This window comes from Apteryx rowi, unplaced genomic scaffold (assembly GCF_003343035.1).
Source record: "Apteryx rowi isolate R43461 unplaced genomic scaffold, aptRow1 scaffold_0, whole genome shotgun sequence".
NCBI classification, from domain to species: Eukaryota; Metazoa; Chordata; class Aves; order Apterygiformes; family Apterygidae; genus Apteryx; species Apteryx rowi.
Window position 1 is genome coordinate 8146974 of NW_020447195.1, and position 18799 is coordinate 8165772.

General features: G+C 42.6%; 1 protein-coding gene across 1 annotated transcript in view; it reads left to right on the forward strand.

Annotated features, from left to right (window-relative positions):
• The window catches only part of CDH4 (cadherin 4), a 467250-nt gene that overhangs the window by 382000 nt on the left and 66451 nt on the right, over positions 1–18799 (forward strand). Inside the window, exon 7 of the mRNA XM_026088351.1 lies at positions 4441–4613. Within this exon, the coding sequence (XP_025944136.1) occupies positions 4441–4613 (173 nt within the window). The remainder of the gene's footprint in view (positions 1–4440; positions 4614–18799) is intronic.

Consider the following 18799-nt stretch of genomic DNA (forward strand, 5'->3'; position numbering starts at 1 on the left):
GGAATGCATTGTCAAGTTCACATTCTTGGTGTCTTGTCTTTTATTGATAGATCTACTTTGTCGTGCCGTGCATTAATTTTAGCTCAGGTGATATATGAATTTGGCACATTAGTTAATGAAAAGCTAATGCACAGTAATCTTGTCATCACTAGCTGTGCATGATAATTCAATCTGTTTCTTGGAAGAGCTGTTCAACATGCAACAAATTTGATTTGATATTGACATGATGTACTAGGTTAGGTGTTTTATTTAACATACCATGTGCTTGATTTGATGAGGAATGTTTTCCTTTCAACAGGTTATCTACCTGCGTTAGTAGGCCAGGTGTGTATTTTAATGCAGTTATATCAAGCACACCTTCTGGACTGGGTATTTGTTATGTGATGCACTGCAGAGACTGGGTCAAATTCTTGAGTTTCAGCACTTCRTGCATTCATTTAGTGATGTCAGCATGCTTGTGAGCTAGCCCTTGAGACCAGAAAATGAAGCTCATGCCTCTCTCACACACTGAAAACATAAAGTCTCTCTTGCCCTCTTTGTACACCTCTGACGCTGTCTTGTAGTTGCCATCACCGCTGGCAGGGTGTGACCCAAAACCTGGGGGTACAGCGTGGAGGTCTTGAGCAAGAGCTGGAAGAGCTTGCCCAGGGTCTGCCYCGTGACAAGGAAAACTGAGTTCCTGGGCTGTGGGAACTGCTGTCTGTCTGCTTGGGCAGGATATAGTGATTTGAAGATAGTATGGTTAATACTTAGATTTCCACAAAATGCTTACACATATCCTACAAGCCAGACTGCGGAGTCTGTACACTGTTTACTATTTTTTCACTTACATCCTAACAAAACCAGCCTCTGTCCTCAAGTGTGTAAGAACTGTACATGCTGCTGCTGTATATTTGCCTAATTTGTTTAACGGGAGCAAGAGATAAGGATGTATTTTCTTTATTTTAATATAAAATATTTGGAAAGGTATCCTTATGCACAGGACATAGATACCTGATGTTATTTATCTTTATAGTAGGTAAATCATCACCAACTGACTTAGTACAGTGGAGGACTTTATATAGTACCCAGAAGATGTTAGACACTGCAGCAGTGTATATCCACATTGCTCTATTTAAATATTCTGGTACCTAGATATATGTGTTTATACCAATCACTGCAGCACACAGGCATCTAGCAGGATCTATGTCTTGCTTAAAGACAGACTAAATGTATAGGAAGTGACTGGACCATACGCAGCTAGTCCAGCCGACCCCCCGAGAGTGGTCCTCAGGGAATGGCTCACAGCATGGATGGCAGCACATCCCATAAGGCTGTTATTGCTGGTTCAACATTGTGGGGTAGGAATTGTGTGAGCAAAGGAGCAGGAACGCACATATCAGCTCTTCCCAGCCACCTCCAGACTGCAGAGAGGAAGAAATAATTTGCAACTAGCTTATAGCAGGCTGCGGTCGGGCACCAAGCCCCAGGGAGCAATGGAGAGCCGCGGAAGGAAGTGACTCCTTAAATTGCATAATGTGCTGCAAAGCACTACAGCTGCACAAGTCCCTTTGCAGGGGACACTTTATTAAGTTACAAGTTAGTAATTAATGGCAAGTTCCCCAAACCTCTCTCTATTTTCTCTTAAGTTGGGTTTCATAATCAGAATTATAGATATTAAAGATAGATAGGGAGCAGATTGCCACTTGAAATACAGCAGCCTGCTGCCGAGTGCACGACTTAAGAGACATTTGTCCAGTCCCATCTCCCGTTATGGGGAGGCAGGTCAAAGGCAGTTGAAGTAGTCCTTTTTCCTAGAGCAACTGTGCTCAGTCCAGCGGTCAAAATGCTGCACTGCAGTGAAGAAACCAAAAGGACAGGGAAGGAGTGGGGAAGACCTCCTATACACCGTGTGCTCCGCAGTACAGCTGCTATCAGCTCACCGCGTGCCCACCACAACTGCAGCCTGTTTCCGACCTGGGAACATGCCGTCTCCCACACCCTGATTTATTTGGGAAACTGGAGTGCAGCCTGGGAGATCCTGGATGAGTGGGGACCTGTGAGGTGCCACAGAAGGGACTTGTCCTCCTGCCCATGTTTCTTCCGCCCGTCTCTGTGTAGAGGCAGCCCTGAGTCATCTGGAATTAATCGCAGGAAGCTGGGGCACCTGGTAAATCTTTACGTGGAGGCATTCCATGCTTTTGGAAGGACCTTATTTTTCTCTCATCTGAACTTGGTAGCCCCAATAACTTTTCTTTCAGAGCTGTTCCTTGCACTAAAACTGAATCATGAAATACCACCTGTTATTCGGAATATGTCCTAAGACTGCACATCTCCTAAAATAGATTCTGTTTTCCTCTTCCACTTCTGTTTCCATTAGCCCCAGGTTTTGACATTCTCTTCAGAGATATTTTCAGTAAAGAATGCATTAAGATAACATAAATTCCAAATCAAACATCTCCTCATTCAGCATGTTTTCTATTTAAATTTCTCCTGTACATTTCCCCTGTACTTATCTGAGGGATGGCTTCTTTATTTGTATCAGTCGTCTCGTGATAACTGGTTTTGCACAAGAGAAAAGGAAGAATGCTTCAAGAGAAAGGAGAAAAAATCATTGCTTGCACAACCTTGTTTCAATTCAGTGTTCCTTCCTTCTACTGAAGTTTATTGATTGGAAAAATGTTAAAGTTGTTGAATAGTTTGTTTTCATTTCACAAATGTGAATCAGGATTATTGCAGAAAGATAGGAATGCATTCATCATTAGAATTTGCCTTACACATTCATTTATTTTTTAATCTATAATTCTTATTGAACTAAGGGAACTCACAGGGATATATATCACCACAGAGAACAAAAAGAGGCTGATTGAGCCAGATAGAAGGAATTCAGCAGAGCTTTTTCCACAGTGCAAAAATACAAACTTATGAGGCCATTTCTTGATAATGCTGAAAAAAGTTGGTTCCCCGAAGTTGGGGAAGATGCTGGTGAGATTGCCTACCTGCTGAGTGTCTTAGAGTTACTTGGCTGAGGTACAGAAAGTTGGGAGGCTGCAGCCGTTGATAGATCTTCCCATTTAGCGCATGGGGTATGTTTTTAAACTCTCTTGCACACAGGTACAAGCTTGCTTGCTCTTGGTGCAGATCTGATGTACTTCTGCTCTGAACTGGCAGCTAGTTAACTCTGCTCAAGCTGGGAATCAGGATGCAGTTAGCCTCTGGTTTGGTGGTGGCTCATGTCCGGCCAAGTGGGCAGAAAAGCTCAGCTCCTTTTGCAAAGCACCACATGGCTGTATCTTGGATCAGCTAGCGTTCTTCTTGGGACCGCTTTGGTCTCCTCCAGCACAGCTCGCTCGTGAGTTGACTCATCCTCTCCAGAGTTCCCAAACGGGCAGTGTACAAGCGACACCTTCCAGCTTTCCGTTGGTGCTCTTGGTTTTTGATGGTCATTAAGGCAAGGCTATGTCAGCTTTCGCTGTCTCTCTTTGCCTCCCACTCCTTCCTTTTGAGTCTCATTTCATTAGATTTATACGCTGTTGCAGATGGCTTTTTGTAAGCAGTATGTGTCTGCCCTTTTAGTAGTTCTTTCCTACCAGTATAACAAGCCTAAAGCTGGGCCCAGTGAGCTCTAGGGGGGGGTCACAGGACCACGCAGCTGCAGGAGTCCATCCAATCAAGTAACATCTTCCACCTCGTAATGATAATTTCCCACTTTATGAAAACACCCTGCTGCCAAACTCCAGTGATAATGAGCCTGTCAGTGCATCAGTGCACTCCCAACAGTATCTAGAAAGTAGGGATTTTTTTTTACAAGGCAAATGAAGACACTGATGATTAGCAAGAAACAAACCAATGATTCAATACATTGCTGGCCACACATACCAAATCATTGATTTTCTGTCCTGCTGGGCAGCAGCTGTTCCATTTGCTTGGCAGAAATGTTTTTTCTCCACCAGGAGTAAGAAGGGTGGACGTTTCTACAAGAACTGGAGGCAGCAGGCGGTTGCTTGCTGCACTGAGCATGGGCATGTTGATGGGGTCCTTCTGAAGCTGCTGAGAACTCTGAAGGGCTTCCCGCTATTAAATTCTGGAAATACTGTTGAATACATGTAAATGCAGGGATTGGTAGATGGAAAAAAATCTCCTGTGAGAATTTTCATGAAATTGCAGGACAAAAAATGCTGCCCTAGAACTTACTGACGCTGAAAGAATTTGAATTTAATCGTAGATATCCTCATATAACTTCTCTCTATATACCAGTTTTGTGTAATCAGTGTCCTTACAGATCATCTAGTCTCAGCAGTGTTACTGTTTTCGTAATCCTTGCCTTGTCTAGCTGTCTAGACTGAAATGGGACGTCGAGTCTGTGGTGTTGCTGAGTAAAACGCACGCCCTCGAGTCCATGGTGCTGCAGTCTGCTGTGCAATGGCATATTCCTGATGTTTTGCCTTCTCTTCTTTCAAGGTACCTATGTGATGACAGTGACGGCAAATGATGCAGATGATAGCACTACAGCGAACGGGATGGTGAGATACCGAATTGTGACTCAGACCCCGCAAAGCCCGTCGCAGAATATGTTTACCATCAACAGTGAGACAGGAGACATTGTCACAGTGGCTGCAGGACTGGACAGAGAGGTGAGTTTAAAAAGCATAATGCAGTTTCCAGTTGTTGATGATTACCAGCTTGTAACGCCCAAATTCTGTCTCCAATGCAAACCCTCCCAAAGTCTGAGTCCCAAAGTGGCGTTGGTGGTCTTTGCTGCTGCAGCAGCTGTGGGACGTCGTAGCTCTGATTTGGTGCAGAATTTTTGCCTTAATCCTTGTCAATCCGTGAACCCCTGGGAGAATCTCCTCACTTGTGATGCTGATATTTTCCTTGCATAAGTTCATACAATTTGAAGTACTCGAAAATACCTCAGAAGGTACGAGAGGGGGTGAATAAATTGGCATTTACTCCCCCTCTGTCGGGGGACGAATAAAGTGGCATACATTAATAGCCCTTTCCAGACCTACCTTGGTTAGTTCTTTGCATTTTACCTTTGGAAGCAGTTACAGAGCCTGTATTTGACGTGCCTTTAATGTTTTGTGATGACATCCTTGTGCCATTTCCCAGCCACTGCTTTCTGGGGAGACACTAACAGCTCCACTCTCTCCTGTCAGTAAAGCTACGCAGTCCCCGTTCGCTGGTTCCTGTTCGCTAATTAAAATTAGGAAAAGGTCTTCCAGTGTGTGTTACCAACCACGTGCTTTTGGTTTTGTGTGATGCTCTGCTTTTAATACCTCTTCTTCCTGGCGTTCTACATTGTACGTAGAATTTGGCGTTTCCAAATATAGAAAAAATACCATTTTAACTGACAAAAATAGGCTTTGCTAGTATAGGCTATATAATATAATTCTCAAAGCTCTGCCTTCTCTGGTGGTGTATATAACAGAAGGTGAAAGGATTTATACCTCACACTTCAAACAAAAATCAATTTAGTGTAAGTGATGGGTGGGAGCGACCGTGAGGAGGGAAGGGACAGGGGTCCCTGGCTCTGAAGTGAGATTGGAAGCTTAAATTGTGTCTTTTTTCTGTTGGACAGTAAAGTTGCTGGGGCATCACCTGTTCACTGCAATTAAGAGATCTTATTTGATGAACTCGTGAGTGATTGGAAAGATCATTTGTTCGCTGAACTGATATCCCACTGATAGTACGACTGTGCAGCAAATAAACTTAATACTTCGATGTAGGTGCAGATGTTTCAGCTCAGGCAGTCCCCAGAGACAACAAGTCCAGCAAAATCCATTTCTAACAGAGTCAAGTGTCCTGCGTTTGGGGGCGAAGGCACCGGACACTGGTTTTGTTCTTCCTTTCCTCTCCTTTCCTTCCCCCCTGCCCAGCGTAGGCAGGGTGCTGGTGTGTTTGGGGCTGAGACACCCGTTGGTGRGGTGCAAGGCTCCACCACGGCTTCAGGACATGAAGACAGGCAAAGCAGAGCTGGGGGCAGGAGGGACACCACAGCCTGCTCCTTCCAGACTGATGCAGAAGGCTTTGCAAGCACAACCTAGGACAGTCTGACCTTTCCCCGCTGCTTTTCCTTAGAAAATGAGAAAGTTAACTGAACCTGAAGCAGTAGATTATCGTAGGCAACGCTGAGGCCTGTGACGTGGTTGCCGTCAAAGAGGAAACACAAGTGCTACCGAGACTGCTAGCAGCCCTCGGAGGGACAGTGACAAAGTGCTCAGAGGTGGGAAATGCCCCCTTGACATCAGTGGGGCCAGCAGTTTGATGCAGGACTGTAAGGATATAGAAAGGCCATAGGTTTATATTAATTTCAGAGACATCGATTGGGATAGCAAGATGGGACAGAGGTTTTAATCAGCAAATCAAAAGCAAAAGGCAATATATAGGGGGAAGGATAAGGCAGAATCATGATCTTTTTTCATATATATCTCATTGTGTCTGAAATATTTTAAAACTCACAGGGAAACCATATACTTCATGTTCGTTCCCCTGTTGCATCTGGGAATCAAGGCAAGTTAGCACTTCATATATAGGAACATGACATTAACTGTTGCACGGCTTGAGGACACCAGGTTGGGCCAGGGACAGGTGGATCGAGGCCAAACAACGAGCTCTGGGCACAATCCTGGGGCTGCCCTGAAGCTACAGAACATGGGTATTCCCAGAGCTTTCCACTGCTTTTCAGGATTACAGCTGGAATTGAAAAAAGTTTCTGTTTTATTAACATAAAATTATGTTAGGTCTGAATTGAAAAATGTGTTTAAGCACTTCTGTAACTGTACCACAGATTGCCTTTTTGTTTGTATTTGTTTTTCCTGAAATCTTGAAAAAGCTATTAGGGGAGTAAATTTGGTTTTGCTGCTGACATTTTCTTTTTGTTAGGAAAAGGAGCCGAAGAGCAGTATTTGGAATGCAGATTTGTGTAAATTAAAATGTTAACAAATCTGACCTATTCAGCCGAAACTACTACAACCAAGATAAATTCCCTGGATACAGGTTATTTCTCCAGATGCTTATTGACACATTTATCAGTGCCTATGACACTGTTACGTTAAACCGTGTTGAAACAGAACCAGGTTTTCATTTAGAGTTAGACCTTTCTACCTTGCTCCAGCAGTGGAAAGGTGCCTCAAAGCAGGTGTGAAAGGAGCTGTCAAAGCTCTTCTGTAGCTGAGAGACAGGTCCATATTCCTGATCCAGCATTCGTCTTTCGGAKGGGAGGAAAGTCACTTCAGAATTGGCAGTTCTAGTTCAGTATTTCTGTTGCGTTCGCCCTTAGCTAGGCTTCCCGGTGTTCTCAGCATCTCCACTTAAATGTTGGTATTGACTGGTTTCTTACATTATGCTCAATTCATGGAACGTCCAATAAATTGGACTGAGCTTTTCAGCTTAGTTGTGTCAGGAGAACTGTTTCAGTTAACCTGCAGGAAACCTATTCTGAGACAAATTCGTGTAGTTTATTGCTGTTTCTAAACCCTCATTTCCATAAACCAAGGAGGAAATTAAAAACAGCCTCTAAAATTGTGCTGGTCTCTCTAAATGTGTCTGACATTGAAGACAGCAAAATGAAAAGCCAAGGTATTAAAATATTGATGGCTTTAAAGTTATCTTACCTGGTTCCCATTAATCTGGATGTAAATATGGTTACAATGCTCTGTGTCCATTCACTCATTACGACTGCGCTTAATTGAATGGATCCCCAAGGAAGATAAAGATAATTGGACTGCACTTCATAAAAATTATTAAAGGAGGACAGTTTAGCAACAGTCTGATTTAAGCTCCTGCCTGCATAAGGGTGAAAAATGCCAAGGGTGGAACAAAGGAACATCTATCCCTTGAACTAATAGGGAAAAATGATAGGGATTTAGACTGTGCCAGAGTTTCAAAGGTACATTCAAACAGCAGGCTGAGATGAAAAGGTTAAAAGCAGATACTTGCTCTAAAGCAGGAGAATGTGAAGAAAATGCAGGGAATTTGTAGTTGATTTAATAAAACTGTGAGGAAAAGATCAGGTAGTGACTGAAGCACAAAATGTATGGATTAATAAGGAAGGCTATGAACGGGAGGAGAGCAGATTATAATGAAGTTCTAGGGGGGAAAACTGTGCTAATTTATCTAATTTATGGCAGGCTGCTGCAGAAATAGGTGGCAGTACTAAGAACCACTAGCCAACTGCTAGTCGTGATGCCTGCTGAATTTAGCAGCGTATCCAAATTCCAGACTGCACTGTTCTTTTTTTCTCCACGGAAGTACATATCAGAGGTAAAAAATGGGTCAATTGTCCCCAGCTGGGGCTATTAAACAGGTCGAACTTCCATATTTCTGTTTCTCATTCTGAAAAGTAGCATTTCTCCCTGTCGCCATGCAGAAGTGACCAGAACTGGCCTGCACGTTGGCTCATTTTGTCCGCTACTGCTCAGACTGGCATCCAGACTATCCATCTGAAGGCAACCGGTGAGCTCTTGGTGCAGTGATTCAACTCTATCAGCTATTTTGATTTCTCTGGTGGCAGGATGTCTGTCTCAGTAGCACAGGAAACCTGCACTGGGGCTATAGCATAGGCAATATCTTCCTCTGAAGAGCTTCCACTGAATATTTTATGAACAAGGACTTTGAGCAAGGAGGAAGGAAAAAAAAAAACAAGAAATGAGAGAAAAGGAACCAGCTGATTCCACATGCTGAAGGCAGGCCAATAAATGTCGAGACATCTCAAATGTCATCCAGGCTTATTTGAGATAATAAGTATTTTGGCTCCGCGGTGCTTGTAGTGTAATGTTGCTAACTTTTTGAGTTCTTCTTTAGAAGGGAGGCCCTTCCCAAAGCATTCGTCTCATGTTAAAAAAAAAATAAAGCAAGTCAGGAACTCTTGAGTTGTTTCTTCCAAATTTCTGTGTGTTTATATTTCTTTTAAAAGTGATTGGAGCACTGCTGCTGCAAATGCTTTTAAAAATACATGAAATCCAATTCTATGATTACTACCTTCGGCTTTCTGAAAATGTGATGTTGCTAGTCTTTCTCAAGTGAGTGAAGGATAAAAGGGAGTGCCTGCCAACAGCCAAGTTAGTGGCTTATTTTATTTATGAATGAAATGGCAGAATTTTTGTGGGGAAGTGCAAAAGTTCTTCTCATTGGCAGAGACAGTTATCTCTTTTCCAACACTGTGGTTTTGCTGCAATGTTTCAGAGAGCACAGAATTTTGAAGAGTTATGTTAAGAAAAAATGCGGTATTCTGTTCTTCCAGAAACCATGATTGGTTTGTACCATCTGTAATAACTATTTTGGGTACGTTTATCGCTCGGTGACTACAGGTATCTGTTGGAAACCTCCTCATCCCTTCATTTCAAAATGTTGGGGCTGGCTGGGAGTAAAGAAGGCATTACACTGGTGACAGCTGGGAATTAATTTAACCATTGGGACTGCTGTAATTTGTCCTTCCTGGAATAATCCTATGGTGCCAATACACTAGTTTGAGATTACACAAACTCAGAGTATTCAGTCTGGGCTTTTATTTTTTCCCCCCCCCCAGCCAGCTAGTACTCTTTAAGTATAGCAATGAGGTAACATAGACCTAGCCTTGCTTACTGTACCGGAAAATTTTCCACTGACAGGACAGTCCAGCAGCTTTCAATCTGTTTTACGCCCCTGGAATGTAACAAAAGGAATTTATTCTGTTCTGAATTATGGTCCCCTGTGTTAATTATTTCCCCTTCACTGCGTATCAATGTGATATGCTGCAAAGCTGCACCTCCTCCGCCGAAGAGGGCTGGAGGAACATCTGTTGCAATGTGATTCTGAAGGATCTTGACGTGATACAAGTGATATATGAGTGAATCTGTGCAGATTATCAGTCATGTATGTGTACTGACAAAATACAAAGAATGAGCGAAAGTGACATCTAAATGGCTTGACTGCATCATAAGAATTTCTGTTTCCCATTTTCCTCGCTCAAATTAGCCATCTCCAAGGAGCAGTGAGGACTAATGCAAAATTGGTAAGAGTATGTCACCTTCTGACAGGCACAATCTAACACGCACAGCATTTGCTATTTGTATCTATTATAGGAGTTCTTTAAAGTGAGAGGGATTCTGGGTTTTAGGTTCTCCATTATTTTTCCAAAGAACTGAAACAAGGTTGTTTGGTTCTGCTGAGCACCAGCGTCTTGTTTGTAAAGATGGAGCCCTCGTTTCACTGCGTTAAAACATATGCAGAAAAATGCTTCCCCAGCCAGACTCACGGGAGGAGGAAGAGAGTGGGGGATTAGTCATTATTTTGCCAGCGAGGCACATCCATTTCTATGAATTTGGACCACAAGCCTCTGTGTTTAGCTTCTAGACTCACAGGCTCCCAAGGTATTTTCCTAAGACTGAGATGACTAACCACTGGAACAGACTTCCAAGGGTAAGTGGATTTTCCACTTCTCACAGTCTTCAAATAATGCTTGGAAGTCTGTCTGGAACTTGCCTTGTAACATAATTTATGTGTAACATAAATTATTATCCTAACAGGGGTGAGCAGGTAAAATGCTATAGCGTATTCTGTGCAGCAGGTCGGTCTGTGTGTTTTGCTTGTCCCTTCCAGCCTTAGCGTTTGCAGAAGAGTTTCTCTTTGATGTTGAAAAGCAGTCCCCCACCAGTCCTGCCGCACAGCAGACTGCCTGAGTTGTCTGCCGAGCTGCCGCGCTCCATCCCAGGGATTCGTGGAGCACAAAGTCATTCTGGGGGATGAAAGCCACTCCATAAATGTCATTTGGCACCGAATAGTGTATTATTCCTGATATCTTGTAATTTTTCAAGTCCATATAACAAAAATGTAAATACTGAAGCTTTATATATTAATATGCCTGAAATCATTACTTAAAGATAAAACTGGTTAAATTATTCAGTTACAAAATTATCCCATTTCCACAGCAGCATATCCTGTCAAAGGAAGAGCTGATTAGCCATAAGCTGAATTTAGCCAGTAGATTTATGCTTGATTCTGGTTTATGTTTCCACATTGTATGTAGGACTGATTTGAGCTTTCTCCATCATTCCAGCATGCATTTCATTTTCTCATTATAGGCAAGAATGACCTTTTTCAGCAAATTACGGTGAGGAGCACTACCACTCATCAGTGAAGAAGGTTCATTTTATTAACCCCATTTGCCGCCTTTGGAAACGCGTCATGCGCCCAGTGGAGGGCCACTTGTCATAATTTGAGATACCAGCCGTTAGCTGGTGGGGAGGGCTTGAATCTTCTCCGGGTGTTGTTGGTCCAGCCTTGCTTAGCAGGTTCCTCGGTCGCCTTGCTGCAATGTGGGAAGGGTGTGAGGGAAGCCTCATCGTAGGAACAACGCCGTTTGTTTCAGTTAACAAGGGAATTACATCGGCGGTCCTGAAGCCTTGTTTCAGGGCCGGGAAAAGATGTTTCTCCTCAGCTGCATTTCCCGAGTAGCAGTGGCTTTGTGTCTTTCTGGTAGACCTTTCCATCTGTACCTTACCATCTTCTGCACTGATTGCTGCAACTCTCTAAATAAAATCAGTTAGTTTTTAGAGCTTGTGTATAAGGAGAGTTATTCTTAATTGCATTTCCCTGTTAGCTCTCTGATAGCTAGATAGAATGGAACAACTAATATGTCCAGGGTGCTGAGCAGGAGGCATGGAAGACAGTGGCATGAGTATGTGTTTCGCTAAAAAAAAGAAAATCTGGAGATGACAGGAGAAACTGCTAAAGAACAGAAGGGCTGATAAAAGCTTAGAAACTGTGGGAGCCCAGTGAGCAGAGTGGAAAATAGCCATGGTATTTACCTCCCCAAAAATTCACCAGCAAGATGAGCAGGGCACAGATGTAATGGGCTGAAGACCAACTGATTATATACAAATTGTGAAGGTCTGTTGGCACAGTTTGAATTTGAGTTTGTGTAACCAATAGCTCACTCTAGCTCCAGTTTCATCTGCACACATTCACTCATTATCCTCCCTGTGCTAAACGCTAATGGCCCTGTCATCACTGGGGGGTTTAGGAAGTAAATAACATTGACAAACAAAGATAAACACTAATAAAGAAAGTAAGTCAGAGCAAAGAACACATATTTAATCATGCAACCTGGACAGGCAGAGGATGTTTTATGCTAGCCTGTGTTGTTAATCCTTGACTGATGGATGTGTGACATTTAATCCTTGACACCTCTGCTTCTGGGGAGGGAGGCGCGCTGGTGGGCGCTTTGCATGCACCGAAACATGACAGAACAGTCCCTGTTTAGTTAAGGGAGCTGTATGGATGCACGGGCTGATAGTTTCCATGAAACCTTATGTCCTTCCTAATATTTTGGTCTACGCAACAGGAGCTCTGTGTGATTCAGAAAATCACGGTCAGCTTGTCACCAGAACAGCAGTTCTGCAGAAACCCCTCTGCTCTAATGTTTTTGTTATTGCCAGTTTTGAACTTAATGCTCAGTGACTTTTGCCTTGTTGTTGGCATTGCTGAGGTGCCGTATTCACGTGATTGGGGCATATTGTGTCTTCTTTGCCTCTCCTCCTGGCCTCTCAGGGAAGGAGAGCGTCAGAGCTGTCCTTGGGGGATGAGGAGGGACCCTTGGCTTTCTGGCCATGCCAGCTCACCTGAGGTGGCTTCACATTTGCAGACCAGTTGTTGAGGAGGCTTCATCTTCTCTGATCAGGAGTTTTATGCCCGAGGCTGACAGTCCCGTTGTTCCAGGGAAATGTAGCTGTCATAGGAGCTGACGGGGAGCCCATCTCTGTATCGCTGTGCTTTCTCTGCAGTAAATGTTTGACAGGGTGATCTGCCATACATGGCTCACGTGCTTCTTGGTCCTGCTCCTGTCCTAGYGCATTTCATCCTCCATCATGACATGTTTTTAATGAAGAGGATCAAACAGAGCAACACTGTGGCTTTTTTATGAATCTAATTGTTCTGTGAAGTTTTTCAGCTCAAGTCCTTGTGCATTATATGTCCTTCCTGAAGATGAGTGTAGAAGGATGGTCTAACCACAAAAGAGAGATAACTAGTGTTTAAGAGCATAGCCACAGCCAGTTTACATCTCCCATGGAGCTGACTCCGCCAAGAATGATTCCTACAGTTTGGCTCAAATGAGGAGAATTTCTTCCCACTCACACATTGTGTATGGAGCTGTTCTCTGTTTGTCCAAGTAGCTCCCTAATTTGTTTTTTTCCATTTGTCTTGGACTCTTTTATACACCTGGCTTCCTTTAAGTATTGCTTAAGTATTCCTTTAAGTATTGCTTAAGTATTCTTTTAAGTATGGCATTAAGATGCTGTAGCCTGTGAAGGAGAATGTATGGATTCACATGTTAAACTGTAATGACGTTTTCTTATTCGTATTTGGGCAAGCTATCAAAGAGATGTTACCACACTGAAAAACTACGTGACCTGGGTTTGACCTACTGAGATAAAATAAATCTTTGAGTTTAATTGGTCCGATTAAGGAGTCTCAACGAGAATAGGACTGATACCCAACTTAATCAGTTCTCTTTTTTAAATGTGAAAATCTTTAGAGCCACTCCTATAAGAAAATCCCACATACACTAATAGTCTATAGGCCCCTTTCTTTCTTCAAACACATTTTAGTATGTTCAGAGAGTTCTGGTACACTCTGGTTGCACTTGTTTCAAGTTGCTTGTGAAATCCCACCTCTGACTACAGTGGGTTGGTTTATACATTATTCAATAGTAAAATCCTAGCTGAATAGGGAGAAAAAAAAGTTAAGTATCGGAGTCGAAAGCTCACCAGGTCCTTAGCATAATCTCTCTGGCTCAGACCTGCATTTCTTTTTTCATTTGAGCTTGTCTTACAGTGGAGAATAGTGTATCATTCCAATTTTAGTTAGAAGACTACCTGCTCAGCTCAGATAGATTTAAAGTTTTTCCTCTGGTACATCACATACTTTCCAACAGCCCCTTCCCCTCTCTAAAGGGATTATTGTATAAATCTGCAGCAGGTCAAGTGAAATAATTAAACGCAAGCTGGCTCCACTAATTAACTTATCCACAGACCACTGTCTGTTATTAGCATTTTAAAGAGAGACTTAGTTAACTCTTTTCTTTCTAGACCTAATAGTATTTTTTTAATAATACAGCCCCTTCCTATGTTTAAGGGTATAGACTTACAATAATTAAAACATAATCTTTGGATGTATTTCATACTAAAATATTATCATTGACACATTTCCTAGAGCATGAATGAATTTACAGCATGTTTCAGTTTGCAGCAGCTACTTTCCTTAACAGAGCCTAAGAAAAAGGCAGCATAAATGCTGAATGAATGTAACTGCCGCAAGACCAGATTTGAAGAATGCTGTATTCTGAGAGTGCTCTTAAAATGAGAGGTTATCAGTGAAAACAACGGAGATACTCCTATGTGCTTTGTAAAGTGTAATTAAAATGGTGATATATCTAGTGTCTTTGTAGTGCATCTCATCAGAAATTTGGATAAGTGTTGGGATCATGGCGCGTGTCATTGCTGGGGATGTACTACTTGCAAATAGACAGAAATGTGTGCACAGGGACAAAACTGTGAGAGCTTTGCTATTCTGCACCATGAGTACTGTCAAATTCCTTGAGTTCTGTGTTAATTAGTATCCAAAAAGGTGGCAGAAGGTGGCTCTTTGAAGGGGAGAACAACTGTTCTTGTTCGACACTTCCAAGCAATACTGGACTGGCTATAAATAGTAATGCGCAGCTTCAGGTACTGAGATTTGGAACTTTCTCCATTGACCGCAGCCTGAGAGAGGATCTCTTGGATAAGGCCAGCAAAGTTTCATGTGTGGGCAGGGGGTTTGTAGTACTTYTCCCAGCAATGCACAGCAAAGCGTCTAGGTCCTTGCAGTAGCAGAGTAGTGAGGCAGTTTGTTCTTTTATTAACTTCACAATCTTTTTTCCTAATTTGTAGGCTAGCTATTTTCCTTTTCATTGTTGTTGTGTTATTCCAGCTTTTAAAACTTGTATGGATTTAATGTAAGAAATGCTGGTTAAGTAGAGTATGTGTCAGTAGAATGATGTTTTATTCAAGCTGCTCATTTTTTGCACTTAAAATGCTTTCTGTTTCAAATGCCTTTCTGGAAAAATACATGTAGTTTTCATTTAAAGTAAACAGGCCATATACTGAGTGCCCTCAAATCTGATGGCTAAAATTTAAAAGGGGAACTAATTGGATAAAATGTGGTGACTCATGTTATCCAGGCATTCAATAAGTTGGCCTTTCCGGTCTTAATTTGTACAGCTCTATTAAAAGTAAATAGATTGCAGTTTCACATTCATATCAATGTGGAATGCATCTCTGTTTATAAGGAAGAATCTCTCTTTAATGGTTAAGAGTTGGGGCAGTTCCTAAAACGGGTACACTGGCCAGGCTGATTTCTGTTGCCTGAGGATCTGGAGCAGGGTTTGGAAATCAATAACTCGCGAGTCTCGTAGAATTGGTAATGCTTTTCTGGTGGGTTTCTGCTTTTCTAAAGGGAGGATTTGATATCACCCAAGCAAACCTGTGCCAAATGCCTGCTTGGAAAGCATTGACTTCACCTCCTGAAGGTGAATTTCAATGACAGAAAAAGAGCAGCAGTGCATCCTTCTTTCTTTAACGCTTTGCAAACCCTGCGGTTTGTTTGCATTGTGGAGGAGCTGGCCCAGCCATAGAGACCTGCAGTGTTTGAAATATCCTACAAGCTACTGTATGTATGTGTTTTGCTCACGGCGGAGCTTGTGCTGAGGTGAGGTGAAGTAGTAGATGAGAGGATACTCCACACATTATTCATTCTGGAAGTGGTTTGTTTTGGAGATGTGTATGTTTCTGCAATTATTTTAGCCATTAAACTTCAGCCCTGCAAATGCTTTCATCTTGGCTGATTCCATCTTTTTGTGGCCATGGCAATGCAGAGGAGTGTGATGGGAAATGCATTATTAGATTTGTAAATTACGTGCATTCCCCCCGCCTCCCACCTTGATGGTTGATATCAGAAGACATGATGTTTGGCAGAAAAGGTAATGAACAGTATTTGCTTGTAAATCAGCAGCTAGATATGGCTTGAATGATACATGTTTGAGCATAAAGAGAAAATCTGAAAGGGTTGCCAGTGCTCCTCAGCATCAAAAATCTGCCCTATGGATGGCAGGCGGAGGCAGCTTCCCTCAGCACGGGTGGAGAGGCACCGAGTGACTGCATGCCCTCAACATATCCTCTATTTACAAAGCAATCGCTGCTCTGCCTGTGGCTCATATAAACATATCTAAGCTAGCTTTCCACTAGGTAGCTTCACTAGTGCTAATAAAATTGCTTGAAGACCGGGGGAAACCTGCAGGACATGGGATGTGCCTTTGGGTAGCTGGCCCACCTGAAGCTGCTTTTCTCATGGCAACGTTTCTGTAAACACACAGACTAGATAGCTAGAAAATGTCTCAGCTATATCCGTGTGAGTAGAAAATGAAACAACAGCAATCATGTATGTAGATGATCCTGATTAGGCAGGAAATGCCCCACAAGAGTTTCCCACACCCAGATTAAGACAAAGTAATGAATTTTAAAAATTATCATTACCCATCAGAAAGAAATCTGGAGAGAATCAACATTTTTATTTTAATAGTTGCAAAAATGTCACATTGATGTTAGTCTTCTAGAATGCTTTTTGACATTTTAAAAGATCCATTTAAAAAAAAGTTATCTCAAGTATTTTTTAAAAGGGGCATTTGACTATTTTGAAATTTTAAAATAAATTCCAAGAGAGAGGTTTCAAATTCCCTTCCTGAGGAGCAGTTCCACTGTTAGCATCTTCTGATGAAAAACCACTTTGTCATAATACTCTCCACCAGTTTTAGTCCTCAGGCCCCTTCAGCTCTCTATATGGTCTCTGCCACTACTGTCATTCTACCATAGCAAAAAGGGTATTTAAGGATGTTCCACTGAAAGCTAATTCCACTGTTCGCAGTAAGAACCTATTAATGTAACTCAGAGTGACCATTGCCTGCAGTATTAGCATCTTCAAAGGCTGACTGACAGATCTGAGAAATGGATTTTGCATTATTGTGCCGACCCCGGATGCTGTACCAGGGCGTGCTCAGAGAGGCACGCAGGCACAGTGCATTTCTCACCGTGTCCGCTGGAAATAAGGTGGACTAAATTACATAGTTAATAACCAGATGTGCAAGGCAGCGTTCAGGGAAAACTCATCAGAACATCTTGAGAAAGCTCATTTGAAGTTATATAAATTATTGTTTGCATTTTCACATGCAGTTATTTTCAAGCCTAACCAGCTGTGTCAGTCTGGAGTGGCCCTGAATAAATACATCACTGCATAAGCACACAATTTGTTTGGGGATTTCTTCTGGTGAGGTCCAGCCCCTGTTTGCTTTTCAATTTTGCACAGACTAGGAGAAGGAGGTGCCTGAATTTCAGGGGGACACTTTGCCCCAGAAAATCCCATTTTTAATATGTTTTGTGTTTCTAGATGTTACAGTGACAGGTACCTTAAAAGAAGACACAGTAAATAATATAGTACCTATCTGCTAGACATATGTGAATGTAAGAAGAAAGTCCAAGTAGGTGATTACATTTCATTTAACATTTTTCACCCCCTTTCAGTGCAGCAGACCGATGTCTGGAGCATGCTGATGTACAGTACATACATTTTGCTGACAGGCTTCCCAGCAGCATATTGGTTCACTGCTTGTTCAGAAAGCTAAATTATTACTATTCAAGGAGAGTGCTATGTCATGATCCTGGGTGATAATGCTGAAAGCCTACCGCTAGTGCATTATTATCTAACAGGATGCAATTACCTGATAAACGGTGACACTTTCTGCAGCTAGGCATTGGTTATACTCCCCTGGAAGCCCAGTCCACAAAGTTTAATCCAGTGTTCAGAAGTTCTCAAGTGCCACTGAAGTGTGCTGTAGTGGGTCCCTGGGTTTTATAAATAAGAAAATAAACTAAGTGACTCAAGGTGCAGAGACGCTTGTCTCTGCGCCTCCTCTGTTCCAAACGAGAATAAAACATGAAAGAATAATCTGAAAGACACAGTGATTTTTATTGAAGAAATAATCACAGAGTCGCTTATCAGAATCAGAAAACCTGCTTTATCCTTTGTTGCATTATAAATAAGAATTATATTTGTTCTTGGGGAATCAGGTTTAAAGCACACTGCAACACGTTATTGTGAGTGAAGTGCAGAGAGCAACTGAATAAATACTGCCTGTCTGCTCCATTAGGTGATTTTGTTCAGCTCCTTATGTTTCTCCTCTTTTCCTACCAGGAATGAGTTGCTCTATCATTTCAGAAGTGCAATCCATCCATTTGTTGGGTCGCTCATAATTGGGCCGGGAATTCAGAGACTGCTGAAGTGAGGACCCCGATTCCAGCGTGAACCCAGGGAGGAGGCGGGATGTAATAGGAGGCCGGGAGCCTCCGACTGTGTGCGGTGTGCCTTGATCTGCTCCCTGCTGAGGCAGAGCACGCAGCTTACAGCACACCCCACTCGTCTGGGGATGCTCAGCTGCCAGGCACTCTCATAACGATGTAGAGTAAAGGAGAAGAAGAGAAAAAAGATGTGTCATGCACCCTTCTGCTTCTCCAGGAGCAGGGAGATGCAAGGAAGGAGGACAAAAGTGGGGATGAAATAGGAGGAGGAGGATGAGAACTTTGCAGGGATGGAAGATTAAGGAGGTTGGCACTAAAGCCTCATCAGGGTTAGGAGCGTCTGCTTGCCAAAACCAGCCTAGCACTTACTGTCTCTGGTGACTGGAGGGAAGCAGCCTTGAAAACGATGGGATCCAGCTGATGAAGAAACAGTGCTGATAATGTAGGATGTCATA